The sequence below is a fragment of the Cetorhinus maximus genome, chromosome 1 (assembly GCF_964194155.1).
Source record: "Cetorhinus maximus chromosome 1, sCetMax3.hap1.1, whole genome shotgun sequence".
In the NCBI taxonomy this organism is placed as follows: domain Eukaryota; kingdom Metazoa; phylum Chordata; class Chondrichthyes; order Lamniformes; family Cetorhinidae; genus Cetorhinus; species Cetorhinus maximus.
In genome coordinates this window covers 46699559-46724423 of record NC_135879.1, presented here as the reverse complement: position 1 = coordinate 46724423, position 24865 = coordinate 46699559, and the positions used below count along the sequence as shown (strand labels likewise).

At 42.2% G+C, this 24865-nt stretch overlaps 1 protein-coding gene across 1 annotated transcript in view; it reads right to left on the bottom strand.

The window, feature by feature from the left end:
- The window catches only part of pdgfc (platelet derived growth factor c), a 439285-nt gene that overhangs the window by 190361 nt on the left and 224059 nt on the right, over window positions 1-24865 (bottom strand). Inside the window, exon 3 of the mRNA XM_078540645.1 lies at window positions 23397-23577. Coding sequence (XP_078396771.1) covers window positions 23397-23577 — 181 coding nt within the window. The remainder of the gene's footprint in view (window positions 1-23396; window positions 23578-24865) is intronic.

Here is a 24865-nt window from a genome sequence, read left to right as displayed (position 1 = left end):
CTCTGTAACATCATCCAGTTGCTCTTCTATCTCAGCCCCAATTAGACGGGTCCATTCTGGGATTGGGCCTTGGACCTTAACTAGATCTTTGGGATGATCAGTCCTGCCTCGGCACATCACCAAGTCTGTGAAGTGAGGGGCAGCACCCCGGATCCTCCTGGCTCTAAAGAAATGGAGCGATTTTCTACCTTAAAGGTGATATATAAATGTAACTTATTCTTGTTTTAGTTTATATTTTGAGGTTGATAGAATGCATTGATTGACCAAATGGGACACTTGATCTTCTGATCCAAGCTGGACCTTTATAGAGAGGTATAGAATGCAAATGCAAGACCTTGCATTTATTGCATGTGGCAATAATATAGCTGCAGACTAATTAAAATAACGTCAGTTAGAATGAAATATCATTCTAACCTCTGGAATTTTCCTCTTTACCTCTCTTTCTTCCTTTAAGATGCTCCTTAAAGACTATGCCTTTTGCCAAACTTTTGATCATTTACCAGTATACAGCTCAGTGTCAAATTTCGTTTGAAAATGTTCTTGTGAAGCACTTTGAAATCTTTTAATATGTTAAAGCCGCTATATAAACACAGGCTGTTGTAATAGGTCAGTACATCAGCAGACTTAACTTTAACTGATGTTGATGCAAACCTGTTGAAATTGACTTATTAAACTGAGTTGTGCGCCGTGTCTTTCAAAATACTGTTGCTGAACTGACATAACAAAGGTTCATTTAGATTGAGATTGAGGTTTTAGTTGAGATTATTCTTATCCTTTGCTGTGCCATGAAACTCCAGTGCACTGAAACCTTGTTTTAATTTACATGTAAATGTCATGCAATAACTGCTTAGACGTTACCGTCTGGGGTGCTTGCAATGTGCTGAACGTGAAGCACTCGTAGTATTTTCCCACTAAGGAACCAGCTTAGGGGAAAAATCCTACTGTTTTGTAATCATTATTATTCTAGGAGACCAAACTTCACCAGTTGCTTTACAACTGGGAGAAAAGGAACAAGCAGCTGTGTGTTGGAGTCCCTGCAGAAAAGGAATGCATAACCAAAGCCAAGACACTGCTTTTCTATCTGGCCCTCTTTCACTTGCATTCCTCTGGTGTTCACTGTAAAACATCACAGAGACAGTGTTCCTGTCCTATCCTGTTATTTTCCTCAACTGGAAACACTGGGTGGTTCAACCAATCCACACATCACTCTAGGTGCTTCTCTTAAGGTTGGGACTCTCAACATCGTCCCTGGGATGGCACTCTCTTATTGAACTTCTCTCCTTTGCAACTCTATCCATGACCATCCCATTGCCCTTTCTGCCTAGTTTCCTCTTGTACACTGCTTAAGATTTTCTGCTCCTAATAGAAGGCGCATTTTAGCCAGAATTACAAGTTCAAACTACAAACTTAAAGTTACCTTTATAGAGCACATGTCTCTGCTTGTTCTGTTTTTATTGGGCTCTTTGCAATGTCTGAAGCTCTGCTCAAAGTTTATTCTGGATTCCCTAGCATTGCAAAGGAGGAGGGGTGATCCTGATAGTAAAGGTTGACATAGGACAATATTGAGAAAGGATCTGGCCTCAGAAGATCATGAAGTAGAATCAGTGTGGGTGGAAATTAGGAATAGGCAGGGTCAGAAAACACTGGTGGAAGTACTTTATAGGCCCCCTAACAGTAGTTATACTGTTGGGCAGAACAATAAACTAGAAATTATTGAAGCTTGTAACAAAGGCAATGTAATAATTGTGGGGGATATTACTCTTCATAAAGACTTGGATAATCAAATTGACAAGAGTGGTCTAGAAGATAAGCTTGTAGAATGTTTTCATGGCAGTTTCTTGGAGCAATACATTGTGGAACCAACTAGCGATAAAGCTATCTTAGATCTAGTATTGTGTAATGAAGCACGGTTAATTAGTAATGTGGTAAAAGATCCTCTAGAAAATAGTGATCATAATGCCATTGAATTCCACGTTAAGTTTGAAAGTGACATATTCCAATCACAAACAAGAATCTTAAACTTAAACAAAGCCAATTACATAGGTATGAGGCAAGGACAGCCAAAGGATTTGGATGATAATGTGGTGAATTGGATCAGCAAGTTTGCTGATGACACTAAGATTGGAGGCGTTGTGGACAGCGAGGAAGGCTTTCAAAGCTTGCAGAGAGATCTGGACCAACTGGAAAAATGGGCCAGAAAATGGCAGATGGAATTTAATGCGGAAAAGTGTGAGGTGTTACATTTTGGAAGGTCAAATCAAGGCAGGACATACACAGTAAATGGTAGGGCACTGAGGAGTGCGGAGGAACAAAGGGATCTGGGAGTTCAGATACATAATTCCCTGAAAGTGGCGTCACAGGTAGACAAGGTTGTAAAGAAAGCTTTTGGCATACTGGCCTTCATAAATCAAAGTATTGAGTATAGGAGTTGGGATGTTATGGTGAGGTTGTATAAGACATTGGTGAGGCCAACTTTGGAGTATTGTGTGCAGTTCTGGTCGCCTAACTACAGGAAGGATATCAGTAAGATTGAGAGAGTGCAGAGAAGATTTACTAGGATGTTGCCGGGTCTTAAGGAGTTGAGTTACAGGGAAAGATTAAACAGGTTAGGACTTTATTCCTTGGAGCGTAGAAGAATGAGGGGAGATTTGATAGAAGTTTACAAAATTGTGAGGGGTATAGACAGAGTAAATGCGAGTAGGCTCTTTCCACTTAGATTAGGAGAAATAAACATGAGAGGACATGGCTTTAGGGTGAAAGGGGAAAGGTTTAGGGGGAACATTAGGGGGAACTTCTTCACTCAGAGAGTGGTGAGAGTGTGGAACGAGCTACCATCTGACATGGTAAATGCGGGCTCACTCTTAAGTTTTAAGAATAAATTAGATAGATACATGGATGGGAGAGGTCTGGAGGGTTATGGACTAGGTGCAGGTCAATGGGACTAGCGGAATAATATTTCAGCACAGACTAGAAGGGCCGAATGGCCTGTTTTCTGTGCTGTAGTGTTCTATGGTTCTATGGTTTATTGCATAGACTAAAACGTATGGAGGTAAATGAACAGTGGGAAGCATTTAAAGAAGCAGTACAAAACCTTCAACAAAAATACATTCCGTTGAAAAGCAAAAACTCAGTGAGAAAGGCCCATCTGTGGCTCACTCAGGATTAAATGAAGAGGCTTACAAGGTTGTAAAAAAAATGATGCCTGGCGTGTTGAAGCGGCGAGGTGATGGCATGGTGGGTGAACGAGAGCCCACCCGCCATCAAAATGGCATGTTTCCAGGGAATGCATAACTAATGGGGCAGGTTTGTGATGATACGGCATGAAAACCCACTATTGTGTCCGGCGGGTAACATTGTTTTACCTGCCCACTCCCACAACTAGTGCAAATCTCAGACGATTCCACCCTTGGGCATATATTGTTGTTCCTTCAACATTACTAAGTGAAAATTGTGAAAAATCCTAACTGTACAACATTGTGGGAGAAGTTTTAGCAAGATTGTTGTGGTTCAAGACAGCAGCCTACCATCGTTCTCAAGGGCAACTAAGGATGGGCAAATAAATGCAGACCATGCCAGTGATGCCCACTTCCAGAGAATTTATTTTAATAGTTCTCCCACTGCCAATGACCCAACTGAGATCTGTAAACTCACTGAGAACAATTAGAAGCATTGAGATTGAAACACAACCACAGATGAGAATTCAATATCTTAGTCTTCAAACTTTGTTTTGTTTCCTAAATTCCTGCTGTTGGCTTGTTCTCCCCTACTTTGCCAAAAAAACTGTGGCAACCTAATCTACATTCTTACTTTTTTTTAACTAAAGAACTTAAAATTAGAATGTAGCATAATTTGTTTTTCTTCAACCACTTTTAGTGCTAATTTGACCAAGGAATTTAAAACATGAGGTATTCATACAGGTTTCAAAAAAACTTTATAAAATACAAGTGTTAACATCACCTTTCATACCCTCAACACAATAACGAATAAAAACCTGCTCTCTCCCATGTCCAATATCACAGCTGATGTCCTATGATGTTCTATGTCACAACATGAACAGTGAAATCAACAGAAAAGGTTTAGTTGAAACAAATGTAGTACAGTTCCTCGACTCCTCAAGGAGTACACAGCAGCATATCTGCCTCAGGAAACCCATAATTTTCCTTCCACCAAGTTTCATTTATTACTTGGAAGGCGTGAGTCTATGTAGGGTAGAGGAACAAATGGATCTCTGGGTACAAATACATCAATCACAGGTCAGCAAGGCCATAAAGAAATAGCAAACCAAGCACTAGGCTTGATTTCTAGAGGCATAGAATTGAAAAGCAGGGAAGTTACGTTCAACTTTGATCAGACCACACTTAGAGTGCTGCGTGCAGTCCTGGTCGCCATTTTATATGAAGGATATCAAGGAACTAGATAGGGTGCAGAGAAGATTTTCAAGATGATATCAGAAATGCATGGGTATACATACAAAGGAAGGATTGACAGACTGGGTCTCTTTTCTCTTGAAGAGACTGAGGGGTGACCTAATAGAGGTCATTAAAATTATGAAGGGTTTTGATAGAGTGGATATACAGAATGTTTCCTCCTGTGGGAAAGAGCATCACTAAAGGCCATAATCAAAAAATCCAGTAGGGAATTCAGAAGTAATTTCTCTACCCAAAGAGTAGTGGACAGGTTGGGCCAAAAGACCTCTTTCTATGCCCTATATCCTATGTAATCCTACGTAAACATTTTCCCTGTATCCACTCTATCCTATGAAATCTGATGTGTTAGATGGCAAATCATGGGCTCAGCACTGTAATTTTCTGAGATATTCTACCTGTAAGGGGTAGGCCTCGTTGTGAGTGCCTAATTGCAGATCCACTCTCCCAAGTCCTCTCCTCTTATAGCATGTATTATAAATTATAGATTATCCGAATAGTGTTAGAGTCTACAATTTTCAACCTCATTGGAGCTATGCAGGATTTGTGAAGTGAGTCATGCCAATTGCAAATGAATCAAATGTCAGAACCTAAATTTACTTTATCAAATGCTGCAGGCCATCTACATCTGTCTGAAACGAGAACCTAAAGAAGTCATATTATTGAATTGCCACAGGTCTGTGGCTCCTAACTAGTATCTTAAAGAAAAGGCAACAACAATCTATATTGCATCTTGAACATAGTAAAATGGCCACAATGGTGGAGAGATTAAAATTGGGTGTATAAATTCAAAACACTAAATTAAAACATGCTGACATCTTCTGGAATATAAATCTATACTGGATAGCTTCCCTATTGGTTCAGATGGCAATTTGTATTTGAACCACATTGGCCAGAAGATCCGTTGTTTTATTCCTACTTTTCTCAATGTTTGCCCAACTCAGTTGGAGCAGTATAATGGGCTGTGACATTTAGTATTTGGGGCTGAATTTTTAAAGAGGTCATGTTCTGGGTCGGGGGAAGGGGGCCGCATTTGGCGCCACTGGCCTTCGTCCCCACTACGATTCCGACTCCAAGCCATTTTGAGAGGCCAGCTCAAGGTGGGATTGACTACCCGCCGGCAAGCAGCAGGCAGCTAATTTAGGGTAATTATATTTAATGAAGGGGCTTATTAAGGTCCCATTCTGGAGCCGGCTGGGATTTCCAAGGACAGCCCAAGTCCTGGTGGGCTCAGGGCGGGAAGAGGGAGGGGATACAATGGACCCCATACACCCATGGCTGCTGACCAACCCCTGGAGCGGTCTCCCTTCCAGGATCATAGCCAGGCAGCTGCGGCATTTTAAAAAACAAAATTAACTTACCTGTCCTCGTTCCTCGCTAGCTGCATCCTCACATTGGTAGCTTCCACCTTTCCCAATGGGATTGACGATCTGTGTGCTGGTGGGCCTCCCATTGGCTCTCCAGCTTCGAGAGCCTGCCCGCCATCCCTAATTGGACAGTGAGCCCACTTCCTGGCCTTTAATTGGCTAAGCATTAAAGATTGCAGTGGGTGGGACCTGGAACTAGCCCCATATCCACTTCCCGATTAAAAATTCAGCCGCAGCTCTCAGCACTCCTCAGTTACCACGGGAGGGGGGCGAAATCCAACTCTGACTATAACTCCTGATCACTACCTGGCAATCTCTGCTGGGACATCAGGCCTGTGAACTATATGGAGGGACTCAGCTTTGATTTACCCCCATGGAAATAAATACCCAATGTCTGGATCACATATGACAACTGACTTCTCGAGTGAAATACTGGAGGGTAACTGTTATCTGTAGACTCATTCAATGTCGACAGATTCATGACTGGATGAAAAGGGAGATGGAAAGTTAAGAGGGGAACAAACAATTATGTGGAATCAATGTAGCATTGATTCGCCTATGATTGTAACTGCAGAGTACCACAGTGGTTGCCTTTGCAGTGTTATGCCCTGGTGGACATTTATCAGCATGTAACTCTTTCGAGTACATTCACAGTTCTTGGTTTCCGGGAGTGGGACATGAACCCACAACCTTCTGATTCAAAGGCGAGGGTGCTATGAACTGAGCCACAGCTGACACCTCTGGACATTTATCAGGTTGCCTTCATGGTCAATAACTCAATAATAATTCTAATTCAAAAATGCAGGTGTCAAAACATGGCTAACATCAACCTGCGTCTTCTGAGCTACTGCGCTTCCTAAATGGCCTGCCTGCTCGTCCATTAGCAGAAACAGAACAGTGACCCATTTACTTTCCGGTTGCTCTGACAGAGTTGTGCTGGAAAATCATGATTGAGCTTAAAGTTTGCAGTTTCCTTAACAACACTACAGGAATATTCCAGTGGATACTTTGTATTCTTGCTCTTGTTACCATGGCATGTTGAATTGCAGGGTTGGGGCACAGAAGGTCAGGAAGAGAACTGAGTTCTTTGTCATATTCAGACAGCAGTATTTATAACATTGGAGTTGCTCTGCAATTCAGTATCTCTAATACATTTTGCAGTTGACTAGCCTGGGAAGGTCCTATTAAATTTTTAAAAAATATTAGTGTGTATATAAACATTTATCATCAAACTGAATTATCTTTGAAGCATGTGGACAATTATACTGAAAAGTGGAAGCCTTAGGATCCCAGTTACACATGGAGATTTCTGGAACATTTCTGACACTGAATTTACTTCAGTTTATACACAGATTCCTATAGCTTTTCTTGTCAAAAGCAATTTTTTTTTGAGTGGAATATAAAATTGTAAGTAACTGGTACAAGAAAAGTCAGTTAACCAATTATGACCTCAATAGGTTGCATAGATTTTTTTTGATTCATGTTTTGCTCCAAAAATCAGATAACAATCAGTACTGTGTTATGATCTTTGACCCAGAAACAGTACAGTAGGGAAAACTTGTATTTCATTAAAAGGTCTGTGGAACCTCTAATTGTTTTTACAAATGTTTGAAAAATACTTTTAAGAGTTTGCATAAATTGTAAAGGGATTAATTGTAATTTTATTGGATAATAAGAAATACTAGTCTATGTGACCTGGTGACCTGGAAGTAGTACCAACAGGAAGGAAGTTATGAAAGAAGCCATATGGCTGGTAGACACAAAGGGGAACTACAACAGAGGAGCTGTAGGGTGAAGGTGATTAGTGCAGAGATGCAGACACACAGAACCAGAAACAGAAAGAGTAAGATGGAGAATTCTTGTGGAGAAACTGCAAATAGCTTTCAGGAATAGGACAGTTTTTCTGTTCAGCAGAAAAGCAGGCAAGAGTTCTTGGAGGTACTGTACAAGCTAGCTAAAAAGGTCTAAAACTTGAACAGCTGTGTGAATAGTTCAGAGATGCTATTGAGCGGGGTGTTTTCCCAGAAGTGGCCAAACCATGAACTGGGGTGTTATTGGTTGGTCAGTTGAAAACAAACTCTGGAAAGCTATGCCATCAGGACCATCATGACCATTGGGAGAGAGGGTTTCTGTGCCTTGCTTGATAATCATACCTGTGAAATTCGGGGAGTGAAAGCTTTTGGTGGATAGGACTCCTGACCTCTCCTGCATGAATAAAGAACAACATACTGTGGAGCTACATAATGCTGAAGGGGAATGCTTGTGGTTGTGTAAGACATATCTTTGTTGTATCGACTATTTAAAGTGAAAGTTATCCTTTTTATTTGAAGTATCATTTGCCTGTTAATTCATGTTTCATTTATGTTGGTTCTGATTCATGTTAAAGTAAAAGTCACAAAACGTGTAATCTTTTTGATAATTTCTTCATTTGTGGATCACTTAGTAAATTTGGTTATATTGGTCTATGGTTCCCCTACAGGGATTATAACAACTATCTTTCCCCAGATGAATAGATATAATGACCAACCTGAAATTTTTTCAAGTCAAAACTTCAGGATATAAATTTGACATTATCTTTTAAATAACACAACTTTAACCAGTTCAGTCTAAACTGTCATCCCCTATTTTTGGACTGTGTTGGTTTGTATATGAGGTGGATGGGAGTATACTCCTCGGCATGAGGCCAGAGCCATTTTAGACAAAGGCAAGATAAATAAAATAATTTAATTTACACTACATTTAACTGGCTTGACTTAAAATAATGCATAGTTTAACTGCTTCCTTTTGCAAGTTCTTAAAAAGTTACAGGAACAGATTTTCTATCTAGTACTTGTGTAAAGCAATGCTTCAGTAGAACACAGAAAAGAGATTGAGGCAGGGAGGATTGTCAGCCTGCAGTGAAACCTACTTAGTTTTTATCTATTTGGTCAAATGGGCAGAGAATGAGGTGGACTCCATCACTGACAAATAACACTGCCCTCCTGATTTGCCTTTTTATGTTCTGCCCAAAATCATTGTTTTATGTCCAAGCATGAAAATGGAAAAATTTTGATACGTGAGTTTTTCCTGATGTTTCAACCCTAATCCTCTGTTGAAGCCTTAGAAGTAACAAGAGTGACTGGTGAGGAAATGGCATGCATAGTTCTGTAGACCAGCTTTACACACTATGGGCTGAATCTTATGTGCCCCAGCAGGTGTGTTTCCCACAAGGTGGGGGGGGCACATAAAATGGGGTGGCGCCTATCTCACTACCTTCCCACTCACCTTCTAGCTCACCCACATAATACGGGCAAGCGCCAAAATCGGCAACCGACCTGCCAAATTTAAATGAACAATTAAGGGTCAATTAGGCTTGTTATCAAACCAATTGACCCTAATAACATACTGTCCACACCATAAAACATTTGGGCTGGGCAGCAGGGCAGGAGTTGAAAGCCCAATTTTTCACTTTGAGTGGTTAAAGGGCGGGAAGGAATAGGGGAAGGGAGTCACTCTTCGGAGGCTGCGCTTTGCCAATCACAGGTCAGCCCTCCCTCAGCTTGAAAGGTCCCTTCCTTCCAACCCTGTCCCTCCCTTAAACTCACTTCCTCTCCCCTCACTGCCCCTCTCCCTAATCTACCCAAACCCTCCAGGGGTTCCAATATTTGTACTTCAAATACACAGGAATGGAAAGATCCAAGGATATTAGTCTCATAACTCAGTCAGGAATGGTCTTCCCAGCAGAACCCAAGAAAATGAGTGAGGAAAGGTCAGACCGCAGCGAACACTCCAGTGGCCCACAGATACATGAAAACAGGACTCACCTGTTTCAGGGATCGAAGGCCTTAAGGGTCCTTTCTTCTCCAGCAGTCTGGCAGTGACTGCTGATTGGTCACTCACTGGCAATGCCACCTCACTGCATTGGTCTTCAGCCATTGCAATGAAATTCCATATGGACTGCATCCTAAGCAAGCTGCCTGTTTGTCCTAAAAGAGTCCTGAAGCTGCTGCAACACTAAATTCAACCACAACACCAGGGGCAAAATTTTACATTCCGCGAGCGGCGCCTGACCTGAGCAGGTGTAAAATAGCGCATGATGATGTTGGGTGAGTGTCCCGATGTCATCGCGCACTCACACCGATATTTCAGTCGGTGGCTGCCCGCAAGAGTCAGCAGCGCACCCGCCAACAAGTAAGAGGCCTATTAAGGTCATTAAAGTATTAATTAAAAGAGATTTTTTGCTGCCCGTCCAACTTTACGGTGGGTGGGTGGGTAATTGGCCAGGCGGCCTTTGCATTTTTGAGGAAACCTCATCCACGGGCTGGATGAGGTTTCCGACATTAATTTAAAAAACATGTTTTGACATAATTTTTATTATAGATATGTTCATGTGAGTGAGTCTATGTGGAGACATTTTTTTCAGACTTTTCAAATCTTTATTTTTGATTTTAAAATTCTTCAGGTCCCTGAGGGAGCTCTCTGCCTTTAGGGAGCTTTCATTGTGCGCTCCCCCACGCCCGCGCAGACTTCAGCACTCGCCCTCCTCCCACCCCCACCATGGCAGCGCTGAGCCTTTCAGCATGCCTTTTACACTGGCTGGCCAGCCAGCGTGAAATCGCGGTCGGGGGCCAACCTTGGGCGGCGGACTGTTTCCCAGCCACTCCTGGGCCCGCCTGCTGCACCTGCCTGATGACCCAAAAATCCTGTCCAAGGTTCTCCATTCTCTCTCTCTCTTCTCCCACTCCCAGTGTAAACTGCAGATGGATTCCTGCCAGACACCATCCAACATTCTTCAGCTGAGTTGACTCCTGAAAAAGAGCCAAAGCTAAAGTACAGGAAGCAACCAATGAACCTACCCAACTGCACTGGTGCAGTCATTATGGGAAAATGGGAAATTTCGGTCTTTGTCTTTAATAAGAGTGATAGACAAGACTAATATCACTATAAAGAAGAGCTTGATGGCTTAAAAATCATGTCTGTTCTGACATTGCTCGCACCTTTTCAACCTGCCTGACACTAATGCCTGAAATAACTGTAAGTTAAATTTCTAGGTGGCTAGCACCAAAATGAACAACAACTTCCACTTATTCAGCACCTTTACCTTAATAAAATGTCCCAACGCATCTCACAGGAGCATTACCAAACAAAATTTGACATTGAGCCACCTAAGTAGACATTAAGGCTGATGACAAAAGTTCGTCAAAGAGATAGGCTTTAAAGAACATCTTAAAGGAGGAAAGGAAGGTCGAGAGGCAGAGAGGTTTAAGGAGAGAATTCCAGAGCTTAAGCATCTGAAAGCATAGCCTTCAATGCTGGAGCAATTAAAATTGACCATCTCAAGAGTTCAGATTTAGAAGAGTGCAGTTAGTTGAAGGTCTGGAGGAGGTTGTTGAGGAAGAAAGCAATTTTTGACAGAGGGATTTCAAAACAAGGGTGAGAATTTCACTCTTAGTCATTGCTTAACCGGGAGTCAATGTCGGTCAGTGAGGACAGAGCTGATTGCTGAAGGGGACTTGATGGGTGTTAGGATCTGACAGCAGAGTTTTGGATGAACTTAAGGTTATGTCGGGTGAAAAATGGAAGGCTGACCAGAAATACATTGGAATAGTCAAAGGTAGAGAAAACAGAGGCCTAGACGATGGTTTTCACAGCAGATGAGCTAAAGCAGGGGTGGAGTTGTGCAATGTTACAAAGGTGGAAGGAGGAATCTTAGTGATGTGGTTGGAAGGTCAACTCAGGATCAATACAGCACCAAGATTGCACTGAGGTTTGTTTTAAATGGGAGAGGGATGGAGTCAATGGCTAGCAAGCAGAGTTTCTGGTGAGTTTACACAAAGTAGCCCTACAGAAAATCCTATGGAAACAAAGAAAATACTTTACTTTGCACAGTCATATATGATCACAAAACAAAAATCCACTTACATCAGGCATCCACACCGTATAAATTGACAATGATATATGCTATTGCAGCCAACCATTCACAGATTACTGCACCGGAAACCAAAGGAAACTTCATAAGGCACCAATCCACTTAAACCAGAGAAAACTAAATATACAGAATTCCAATTTTTCTTGCATCGCTTACCATCAACTACTTAGTGGATTTCAGAGTAGCAAATTCCTTTGAAGGTCCAACATGATGTGTCTCGTGGTGGGGCGACAAGCGTAAATGTCTGTGATTCCACACATCGTGAGTTATTTAGCACAGCTGTGGCATTGTTGAAAGGCTCCAAATGTTTAAAGAAAAAGAATATGAGGGATACTCAACCTGTCCACTCTTGCAGAACACCTTGCAGCCGACAATTAAAATTTGCAGAGGTATAGGGCAGGATTCTCGTCCCGTGGGTGGGCTCATGCCCGACCCAATCAGGCGTAAAATCACCCGTGACGATGTCGGGCAAACGTCCCGACGTCATCGCACACTCGCGCAATATTTCAGTCGGTGGTCACGCGTGAGAGTCAGCAGCGCACCCATCGACAATTAAGAAGCCTATTAAGGCCCTTATGCAGGTTAATTTGTATTTTTCGCTGCCTGTCCAACTGTTCGGTTGACAGGTAGGCGAATCGGCCAGGCGGTCTTTGGATTTTTTATGAAACCTCATCCACAGACAGGATGAGGTTTCCAGAAGTAATTAAAATAAAATAAATTTTTAAAAACGTCTTAAACGTGCCCTTCTTCATGTGACTGAGTCCAACAGTCCCAACACCCACCAGGCCACTACCTTCCCCCCACCCCACCCCAGCACCCCCCCATATTTGTCTCATTTTTAAAATCCTTATTTTTGTTTCTACAATTCTTCAGCTCCCTGAGGCAGCTCTGTGCCCTCAAGGAGCTTTCAGCATGCACTCCTCCGTGCATGCGCAGACTTGTGCGCTCGCATTCCTCCTGCCACGCCCTCCCACCCTCGCAGCGCTGAGCTCCTCCGCACATACTTCATGCTGGCTGGCCATTAATTGGCCAGCCAGCATGAACGCGCGGTCAGGGCCTGATTGCAGGTAGCGGACCGTTTCCCTGGACCCGTCCGTTGCACGGACCCAACGACTGGAAAATCCTACCCATGGATCTAGAAATCCTACCCTCTCCATCCCTTAAACTCACTTCCTCTCCCCTCACTGCCCCTCTCCCTAATCTACCCAAACCCTCCAGGAGTTCCAATATTTGTACTTCAAAAACACAGGAATGGAAAGGTCCAAGGATATCAAGTCTCATAACTCAGTTAACCAGGAAAGGTCTTGTGAGCAGAACCCAAGAAAATGAGTGAGGAAAGATCAGACTGCTGCGAGCACTCCAATGGCCCACAGCTAAGTGAAAACCTTGGGGAGGTTGTGGGACTCAGTGGGTTCATGGATCCCAGGGGGAGCATGGTGGTGGGGGGGTGTTGGGGTGGGGTGAGGTGGGGTGGGATGGGATGGGGGGGAAGGTAGTGGCCTGGTGGGTGTAGGGGCTGGTGGCCAACTGCCCACAGTATTAGTGCCTGGTGGTCGATGGTCAGAAACAAGGTTGAGGGTGTTCAGATGTCGAGGCTGGGGTGCCCAGAGATTGGTGGCCGGTTTTCTCTAGATAGGAGGAGCAAAGATCGCAGCAGCCCTATAACATGGGATAGGGTACAGCAATCCTCTGTTCTGAAGGGCTGGCAACCCTGAATGCAGCCCACCATTTTGCTGGCTACCTCAGGAAAATTAATCTTGCAGCAGGGGCCAGAGGAAGGCATTAAGCCTCTTATTTGCAAAGTACCTTATACCTGCTTCAGTCATTGACAAACGTTGGCCTTTGTTTATCCTCACCAACTATGACAGGTGATGCATTTTCAATTGGAACTACACACACGCTTACTACCCGCCATTTTGGAAAATTCGGAGGCTGCATTGAAACAGGCCAAATTCTAAGCTGTAATGTCCACCAGCTTGCCTCTCTGTCAGATATGGATTATGGTTTAGAAAAACAATTGGAGGAAAAGGATAGAAAAATGAATACAAATGTCTTAAAAATATAAATTAAATTTTGAAAAATGCAACACACTTGAACTTGAAGACCTTTGGCCTGTTTAAAACCCAGTTTTAATATTCAAGGCTGTTCATTTACAGAAGCTGGTGTTTTATGTACCAAGTAGAATAGAAAATAATTCAGTTCTTAATAGTCCACATTTTTCTCTTCTAAAGAGCCGTTGAATACACTCTCAATAACTGGAACCACTCAACAAGCTTTTGATCTGTTATTTGGTTTAGCATTTAATTACTATACTGGTTAAAATACTAGAGTTAAAAGGAACTACTTTGACATTATATTGCAATACTGCACTAAAATGTAACCCAAGATCTCAATCTCACCTCATGATATGCAAATATGTTCACTTATGCATACCCCCATATGTGTTGCGCATTATTGCCCTGAAAAGCCTGATTGTGTTTGCATTAGCGTTGATACCTTTAAACGGTGATATACTTTAAAATAAATGTATAACAGTAAATAAAGCACTGAAATGACATAGCTAAAGTTTTCTGTGAAATGGAAGAAAGTAAATAAGAAAATTCAGAACTAGGAAATTGTAAGGCCATTAGCATGACCTCAGTTCTGGACAAGTTGCTAGAAGGGATCGTTGGAGATGCAGAAGTTATTTAACACTGTTGGTTTGGGTTGAACGAGAAGGGAAAATTTGAACAAGTTTTAATGGTGGGACTGAGGTGGGGACAGGGGTAGGCAGGTGACCAAACTGCTGTAGTGGAGTCGGTGGGTAAAATGTCTAATGCTTATTCTGGCTGGATTTTCTGTGCCTCAGGAAACCTGGCAGATAAAAGGTGAGTGAATTTACAGCATGTTTGTGGGCCAGGAGGAGAAAAAGAGTTTCTACTCACCCACCCCACGACCCCCCTCCACCACCCGGTGAATAAGTGTAAAATATATCCTGCATTTAATTTCAGTTGGACGGCCAGGAAAGCCATACTTCTGGGTTTCCAGCCCAGTACATTTCCCTCTGATCTCTCACTATAAATAACAAGGTTGCAGGGTATGGCTGCCTAGGCAGAGAAGGGGTTATTAGATATCCTTACTATGGCTTCAGGAAAAGAGTCATGTCTTCCCAACCTGGTTGAATTTCTTGAGCAGGTTATAGGTTGGAGGATAAAGGTAGTCCATTCCACAAAGTTTACATGGATATTAAAAAGCTTTTGACAAGATGCCACACAGTAAGCTGCTTTATATGGGAGGTTCCAGTGCAATTTCCAACTCCTGTTCTGCCAAAACATCATTTGCACAAAAGGTTAAATCCATTTCTCTCTCTCCACAGACACTGCCTGACCTTGGCTGAGTTTATCCAGCTTTTTCTTTTTCCATTGCTGTGGGATTTGTTTGGACAAGGAATTGGTTGCATTCCCATAGACAGAAAGCTGTTATTAACGATAATAGTTCTATATTGTGATCAGTTACTCAAGATGTCTTGCATGATTCGCTAGTGCCACTGTTGCTTGTCAGGATCTTTATGAATCTGGGTGAAGGCTGATAGGGTAAACCATCAGCAAGTGATCTCAAACACATTCATCTAGATAGAAATGTCAAGAGGTTGATCATTCTCTGCCTCCTCCTGAGGTCCTTCAAACACAGATGCCAGTCTTCAACCAATTTGATTCACTTCACATCAAATCAAGAAATGATTGAGTGTACTAGTCGCTTTCAACATCCTGGGGGTTACCATTGACCAGAAACTGAACTGGACTAGCCATATAAATACTGTGGCTACAAGAGCAGGTCAGAAGCTAGGAATCATGTGATGAGTAACTCACCTCCTTACTCCCCAAAGCCTGTTCACCATCTATAAGGCAAAAATCAGGGGTGTGATGGAATAATCTCCACTTGCCTGGATGAGTGCAGCTTCAACAACACTCAAGAAGCGTGATACCATGCAGTACATAGCAGCCCACATTTTGGCACCCCATCCATCACCTTCACTCATTCAACATTCACTCTCTCCACCACCAACACACAGTGGCATCAGTGTGTACAACGTACAAGATGCACTGCAGCAACTCATCAAGGCTCCTTTGACAACAGCTTCCAAACCTGTGACCTCTACCACCAAGAAGGAAAAGGGCAGCAGATGCATGAGAACACCAACATTTACAAATTCCCTCCAAGCCATAAGCCATCCTGACAGGGAACTATATCACTGTTCCTTCACTGTCGCTGTAACTCCCTCCCTAACAGCACTGTGGGTGTATCTACACCACATGGACTGCAGCAGTTCAAGAAGGCAGCTCACCACCACCTTCTCAAGGGCAATTAGGGATGGGCAATAAATGCTGGCCCAGCCAGCAATGCCCACATCCCATGAAAGAATAAAAAAAAAGACAAGGTAGTTGTGAGGAAGAATTTTTTTTTTTTACACAGTGAGTGGTAATGACCTAAAACTTGCTGCCTACAACGGGTGGCTAAAGTGGAGATGATCAGTGATTTCAAAAAGAAATTGGGTGGACACTTGAGGAAAATAAACTTGCAAGGCTCTGGTGGTAGAGCAGGGAATGAGACTAATTTGGATTGCTCAACAGAGAGCAGCATGGACTTGGTTCCCCAAATTGCCTCCTTCGGTGCGCTTACGAATCTATAGCACCTCAAGTCCAGGACATTTCTACAGGAGTAACTCAGAGCAGTGCCCTATGCCCAACACTCCTCAGTCGCTTCAAGAATGAGCTCCACTCCATCATAAGGTGAGAACTGGGGTTTTTAGCTGATCATTGCAATGTTCAGCTTCATACGTAATTCCTCAGATAGTTATGTGGTCCATGCAGATATGCAACAGAAAATTGACAACACCCAAGCTGATAAGTGGAAAGTAACATTTGTGCCATACAAGTGCAAGGGAATAACCATTTCCACCAACATAACTACCTTCCCTTGACATTCAATGGCATGAACTTTACCAAATTTCTCACCAATAACATCCTGGGGTTCACCTTTGACAGAAACTGAACTGGACCAGGTGCATGAAAGCATCATGACTCCCCAAAATGGAAGCCTCCACCACCTTGTCGGATAAGGACAGCAGGTATGTAGGAATACCATCAACTCCAACTTACCCTCTAAGTCACACACCATCCTGATTTGAACATTAATCATTGTTCCTCAGTGTTGCTGGATCAAAATACTGGTATTCCTACCTAACAGCACAATCAGAGAGTCTTCACCACATGGACTGCAGCACAAGAAGACAGCTCACCACTACCATCTTAAAGGAATTATGGATGGGCGTTAAAGGTTCATAGATAATATGAAATTGTATGGGTGTTGGAACCTTGAATGAGAAGAATAACTACAATCAGATCTAACTGCAATGGGGAAATAGGTCCAGCGTTTAATATAGCTAACATGGTGTTGCCCATCTAGGTTGCCAACTATATGTATATCATGCAGGACTTCAAACTCAAGAGCATTGAGCGAGAAAGAAACCAAGATCTTTTTTTGCCTCACCATTAATAGAGTACATAAATCTCTAAATACTCATAATCTCTAAATACTCAATTTCTAAACACTCACAACTAGCGTCACAAGGTCATAGCAATTGAAAATAGAGTATGACAGGAAAGTGAATAACTGATAAAGGTGTTAAAGAGAATAGCAGCTCCATACACAAATCCTTTTTCCACCCTTTTAAATGATAACTTTCCCTGTTAAATGAATAACTGCAAAATGAATAATATATTTAAATAAATTGCAAAAGTATGGATTGATTCATTAGGTATGTACAACCTTGTTAAAGCCAATCAGTGGCTAAGCTCCTTTCACAACCATTCTTTTGGTGTGAAAAATTGCCATTCATAATAAGTGACATCTCAGTCTTTTTCAATTCAGCAGATGCTAGGACTCTTCAAACCCCCATTCTTCCTGTCTTCTTGGACCTGGATCCTTCTACCACCCCTTAGCTTCCATTCCTAGGCCTCAACCTTCTGCCCTGCTCTGGTCCCGATGGTGGACCTGGATCTATCCCACCCCTCCACCCTGCCCCCTACCCCAATTGTAAGCTTAGAACTCCTGCTTTCATCCTCGATCCCAATCATGGGGCTGGCTGCACCCAATAGTGGACCTGCATTTTTCCCATTCCAGTATATGATTCTGGGTCTGAATCTTCAGCGCTACCTACTGTTCCTGATTCCCAAACATGTTCCTGGATCCTATCACACCACCTCTCCCTAGCCCTACCTCCAATTCCGATCATGGGCCTGGATCATTACCCCCACTTCCCACCACCCCCACTCCTGAGTATGGGCCTAGACCCTCCTGACCTTGGATCTTTCACCTCCTAATCCTGAACGTGGACTAGATCCTCATGCCAATACCCCCATCACTTCCACCCTGTTCTCAATCAACCCGGATCTGCCCTCACCCTCTCCACACTCCTATTCGCACCCAATCCCCCACAACCACCATTGGAACTTGGTACCACCTTCTTCCTCACATAACATATTGTGTTCCAGATCCATCCTCCCATTGACTATGGCCTTCCTCTCTACCGACCAGTCACAGCCTGGAGTCTTCTTCCCTTCCCAAGGGTACTGTATGCATTCTCCTGCTGCTAAATTTCTGTCCCTATCCACTGGCCAGTCAGTCAAATTAGCTGGCTGTCAGGCTGAAAACAAAACAAAATTATTTAAATGCAGCCCTGCCATTAAGATTGGCAGGGCCTCCACCTTCCGGCCTTGCCAAGCTCATGCTTCGTCTTCTCCAGGGCTCCCCCACATGCTTCTCACCTCGTCATTAATACTGGGGGCTCTGTCTCTGAATAACGGGAACAGCATCCTTAGCAAAGCAGGTACTATCTCTTGCTGATAAGGTAAAAGAGAAATGATGCCAAAAGGGCCTAGAGTTTCCCAAATTAGAGTTAAATTGCTAAACTGTGTGACACAGCCCTGTGTTTTTTTTAAGGATTTGTTGTGCTGCACTGAAATGTGCATATTATAATCAAGCAAATTACATAAATATACTTTCAGTTATCCATAAAAACTGTTCTTACAGCATTGGAATTCAGTTTCCATTCCAATGTGAGCTTTTTGGCACAGGTCATTCAACAGTTATATTTAACAACAATTAATGTAGTTAAGTGAATAAAAATACTTGGCAAAATCATTATTCCTTCAGAAATATTTCTCAGTAATATGTATTTCTAGGGCTATACAACATGCAATGAGAATGCTGATGAAAATAATGCAGTTGATGTTCTGTTTAAGGATTTTCAAAAGGTGTTGGATAAAATACCGCATCATAGACTTGTTAGAAAAATTACAGGCCATGGGATGAAGAGACAGTGGCAGCATTGATACAAAGGGACAGAAAGCAGAAAGTAGTAGTATTTTTTAGGGGTTGGCATTTGGACCACTGTACCTGGATTTATTTGCCCTTCATGGGAATATACCTTGACTGTACCCTAATTATCTCTTCTTTGAAGATAGCCTAAGGTTCAGTTACAGTTTTGCTTACCAACATTTGATTTCAATTTATTTGGTCCAGATCCACTCTTACCCTTTGAAGTTGGTTTTCCCCTAGTTAATTATCCTTACTCTTGATTGTTCTTTGTCATTTTCCACAGCCAGCCTAAACCTAATGATACAATGATCACTGTCCCCTAAATGTTCCCCACTGACACTGATCCACCTGGCCCACCTCATTCCCGAGGTAAAGCCTCCTTTTTCATTGGACTGGAAACTGTTGCAGAAAATTTACCTGAACACACTCCAGAAACTTTTGTCCCTCTCTATCCTTTACACTACTCCTATCCTACTCTATATTTGGATAATTAAAGTCTCCCATTATAACCACCCTATAATTCTTGCACCTCTCTGTAATTTCTATGCAAATTTATTCTGCTACATCTTTCTCAATAGTTTATGGCCTATAGACGACACCGAGTAATATAATTGCATTTATTTTTTTTCCCCCTTAACTCAAACCAAATAGATTCTGCCCTTGACTCCTCTGATATTTTCTCTCTCCACCACTGCAATTTTCTCTTCAGTCAATACATCCACCCCTCCCCCTTTCCTATCTTTCCTGAACACCTTGTATTAAGGAATAATTAATGCCCTGCCCTGTCCTTCTTTGTCTCCATTATAGTCATATCATATTTTCATGTGGCTATCTATGCCTACAACTCACCAATTTTACATACCAAGCTCCACGCATTCACATACATGACAGTAACCTGAATTTAGACTGAATTATTTTCCCCTTTACTCTGAACCCATCTAATAACTTACTATTTTCTACTCTAGGGCTATCTGTCTCACCCAGTATTCTGTCCACCTTGGTTTTCCACTCTAATATTACCACACCCCTGCCAATTTAGTTTGTCTTCCCCAATAGCACTCGTGAATCACCCAAAGAGCGTAGAAGGTTGCAGATAAATATGTGGAAATGTGAGATTAAGGATGACTGTTCCTTCAAAGACCTAGCACAGGCATAATCGGCTAAGCGGCATCCTTCTGTGCTGTACGTTGCTATGATTCTTTGCCGACCCTGTGTCCATGTGGATAAACCATTTAAATTAGATGAGTTATGGAGAACATGCATGTAATCTGCATGAGCATAGAGCTAGGTTAGATGGCAGGAGGTTTTTTTCTTTTTGTTGCTTCGCATCAACTTTTGGAACAAGTTGCTGGCTTGTAGAGTGGGCAGAACTTTGAGTTTGGCATGTGGCGATTTCACGCTGGCCAATTAACAGCCAGCCAGCGTGAAAGGTGCACTGAAATGCTCAGCACTGCTGAGGTGAGGGCTGGAGGAGGGCAAGCACTGAAGTCAGCGCGGGCATGGGGGAGTGCTCACAGAAAGCTCCCTGAAGGCAGAGAGCTGCCTGAGGAAGCTGAAGAATTGAAAAGCCATAAATAGAGATTTTCGAATGCCGAAAAAAATGTCCACGCATCAGGATCAGTCACCTGAACATATGGCTGATGTAAATTCTGTCCAAATATTTTTATCTTTTTTTAAAATTAATATTGGAAACTTCACCCTGCCCTAGGATGAGGTTTCCTCAAAAAGGCAAAGGCCGCCTGGCCGATTTGCCCATCCGCCAACCATAACATTGGATGGGCAATAAAAAATTCACCATTGATTACTATGTTAATGGCCTTATTAGGCCTCTTAATTGTCGGCTGGCACGCTGCTGGCTCTCTCACGCGCCCACCAACGAAATATTGCGCGAGTGTGCGATGACATCACGCGCTATTTCACACTCGAGCAGGTTAGGCGCGCGTCCGCATGTCGAGTGAAAAACTCTGCCCAGTGAGTGTGGATTCACTACACATGTTCAAAAAACAAGCTGGATGAGTTCCTGATGAAGGTCAGTGTCACTGCATATGAAAGTTTAATGAAGTATTGGGAAATGTAGTCACTGTGGTCTCCTGGAACTTGTTTTGTCACCTTTGGGAATCAAAGCAAAATTTCCCAGATGTTGTTTCCCTAATTTTGCCTTGGATTTTTAAAATCTGTTTTGTGTGTCTGTTTTGCTATCTCAGAAGATTACATGACTATTATTGAGAGTGTTTTGTTGGTGACCTTGATGTTCCGTTGCACCATACCTGTACAGGCCAGGCTCAATGGGTAGCTGGTCTTTTCCTTTCACTTTTGTATGTTCATGAGTATCCTTATTGTCACTGCACAGGTGCTGTGACTGTCCGTCTGTGGCGATTGCAACTGGCCAAATTCAATGTAAAGGAAAAAAAAATACCGCTGTGGCCATAGCAGACAGTTTCAGATTAATCTGGGAAGATGAAAACTTGTATGATATACTCAAAGAACAGCATACTGTTAGTTTGAGATTGTTTGATACAGTTGATGCAGCTTGCAGGACAAATTAAAATTTACTGAGGGACGGCAGAGAAAAACATCCAGCTCCAGGGTTCTCTTAATTCTCACAGGTGATATCAGTCTTTATTATTTTAAACATGTAATTTCAGTAACCACGAGATTGTTATTGAGGATGAACACTACGAGTGAGCAGTGCCTCAGCTCCATTTTGCTGTGACACTGAATCAAAGTATATTCTGTACCTTGGATATCGACCTAAATCTTAGGGCTGATTGCTAAACAAACACTAAGGAGATACCAGACACTTCAAAGCAGCCAGACAAAGAAAAATGTCAAGTTAATCACTCCACAATGATCTAATGTATCTGTTAGTGATTGGCTAAAATGTAGAAGTGACCAGAGGCCTTGGAGCAGATTGCCTGCCCGCATTCTTGGACAGGGAATGATGGCTAATCAAGGGACTAAAAAGATAATGCACAAAAGTTAGCAGTCAGCGGTTGAAAAGAATTCATTTAAGAATACGCCTGAGGTTGACAAGAATCAGATATGCACAGAACAAACAGATTAGCTCACCACAACTGGTAAGTACTATATATTCTTTCATTAGTCTAAGTGAGGAACACAATGGCCTTCTTTCCTCGACATATAACTGCCACACCTTACTGGCATAGCTAAGACACCCCCTGCATAGTTAAAGTACAACATGTTACAGCTCACAAAAGAAGAAAATAGTATTCAATTTGTACAAGTGAAATTCTAGAAGGAAGATGTTTATCACCTGCAACAGAATGTTCCAGTGGTGACATTCGGCTGATTTGAATACTGATAAATTAACAATTTGATTTAATCGCAGAAATCATGGTTTATATTTTACAAAATTCTGACAGGGTAAAAAGTAGCTGCTGTAGCTAAGGCTGAAGACCAAGTTGTTCCTTTTTCATTCAAACATGACTCAAATACTTGAGATAAATGTTTCTCTTGTACGATGTTGTTTTCCTCATCTGACTACATTTCCTGCCATTGTACTTATTGTTAAAAGTTACTGTAACATTACATCTTTTTACTTGTGCTAATTTCCGGTAGCTTAGTGTGACAAACAGTAAGCATCAAGTTTTAGTGGTAGACATACATTATTCCAATTCAAACCTATCTAGTAAATGTACTCAGTCTGCAAGGCATCCAGTGGGAGGGAGAGGTATCCTGCAAGTGATGGTACATCAAGCAAATCACTGGGCATCCAGCGGGTAATTTTTGGGGCAGAGTGAGCTACTCTGGGCACTTGTGTAGGGACATTTAAATACATTCAAAACATAGAGAAAACTGAACAATTTCTCCCTGGGGCTATGTGTCCATTCTTTAATCTCAAGCTTTATCAAAGCAGTTTTGCAGTGCTTAAATTGTCCTGACATTCTCTTCAAGGATCTTGTTATCAATGATCCCTAAACTGGGTGAAATCACTTTAAGAAAGTCTTGCTGTGCAGTTCCTAAATGACCTGTCGTTGCACCTTTGCTATGACTGTGTGGTCCTTAAATCCAGGTTTATAATTTTAATATTTTATCTAAAGGGTGTAATGTGGGAAACTTGCACATTTCCAGCCAATCATTTTTTGAAATTCACACCATGAGGCAATTTTTCTGAAAATGAACTAGTAGTGGATGAGGTGCTCACAAAGTTAGAATCTATATATGTTGCAGTCAACATGGTTGTCTATGCTAATCTTTTACGCAAAGGTATTCTAACAATATATAGACAAACTAAAATTCATCAAATGATTTCCATTTCTTTAATTTCAAAACTAGCATACACATTCCTTAAATAAGATAATTTTCCCATTGACTTACAGCTTCCAGAAGGGAGTAGTAAATACAGAAGCCCGGTTTTGATGGCAGATACTCATCAGATCGGAATCGTATCCGGACTTGATTTGCCTTCGATATTTGTATATCTGGAACTACACTGGTGCCACACCATCGTCCAATAATTGCGCCATCACTTGGATCTTCAATTTCCACAAAGTCAAACCTAAAGAAGAGAATTACCCTTCAACAAATGTGGCTTAGATGTAAATGAGTTGTATTTGAATTCAGCAAAATAACAGATCCTCCAATTTTCAAGCATTCTCCATCCAAAGCCTGGAGACCACTGATGACAATATCATCATATAAATACTTAACATGCTTAGATCAAATTCCTCTCCATCATTTTAATCGTGGCATTAACCAATTTTAAAAATTGGCACATGCTGTTGAAGCTTTTCACCTTGCACTTCTCAGGACAGATGCAAGAATGCAAAATTTCAAAGGAGGTAACAATTTATACTGCATGAGAAAAGGGTGCTTATTGGTGGTAAGTCAACTGATTAGTAGAGGTGTTGCCATGGAGAGTACATCAGGGATCTATTGTTTTCCATGCTTTTGTTTAATTCAAAAAAGGCACAATGCCTGGACGTGTCCCTTGTGGTTGCAGAGGACAGGTTCCTGCTTATGAATATATGTAGCCTCTAGCAAGCATTTGTGAGCCCAACTAATAATCTTGAATTGTTTGTTAGTCTAATTTTTAGCTGAATGGTTGGCAAGTCAACTCTGATTGGTCAAGGCATTGCCATGCAGAATACACCTCGGAACTATAGTCCCCCATGCTTTTCTTCAATTTATACTCACGAACGGGCATAAGGCTGCCATTTTCTGACCTAAACATTGCCCAATCTACCTCAAATTACTCTGGAAGGGCAATGTATTTTCCATGGCAATGCCTTGACTAATCAGAGTAAACTTGCCAACCAATCAGCAGCATGCAGAATAAATTGGTACACCCTTTGAAATTTGGTATACTCACATCTGTCCTGATGAGCGCAAGGTGAAAAGCTTCGATAGCATGTCTCTTTTTTCAGCAATACCCAACCAAGCAACTATTAAAATAAATGGGTTAATGTTGCAGTTTTAGTCAAGACAAACCTGCAGCCAGAATTTCTATGGAGTGGCAATTGCTGTTGGATTGCCATTGCGCTCCTTTCGTCCTACCTTAGTTTGGAGCTGCACCTTCCTTGTCCGACCTGACGACTCGGGCCGGCTGGGAAAAGTGCAGTAGTTTCAGTGTAGAGCAGCAGAGTCAAGGGAAAGGAAGCCACATGCCCTTTTTACAGCATTAACTGCCATAAAGCAGGTATGTTTGAAGGTCCCAGCTACTTTAAGAAGCCAGGTGTGTAAAGTAGGTGGATAGGATGGGGGTGGAGGGCAGGGTAGGATGTGGGGCAGGGAAATGGTGGGGGAGTTGGGTAGTCAGTGGGGCACATCGGGTTGTCAGTTGGGGG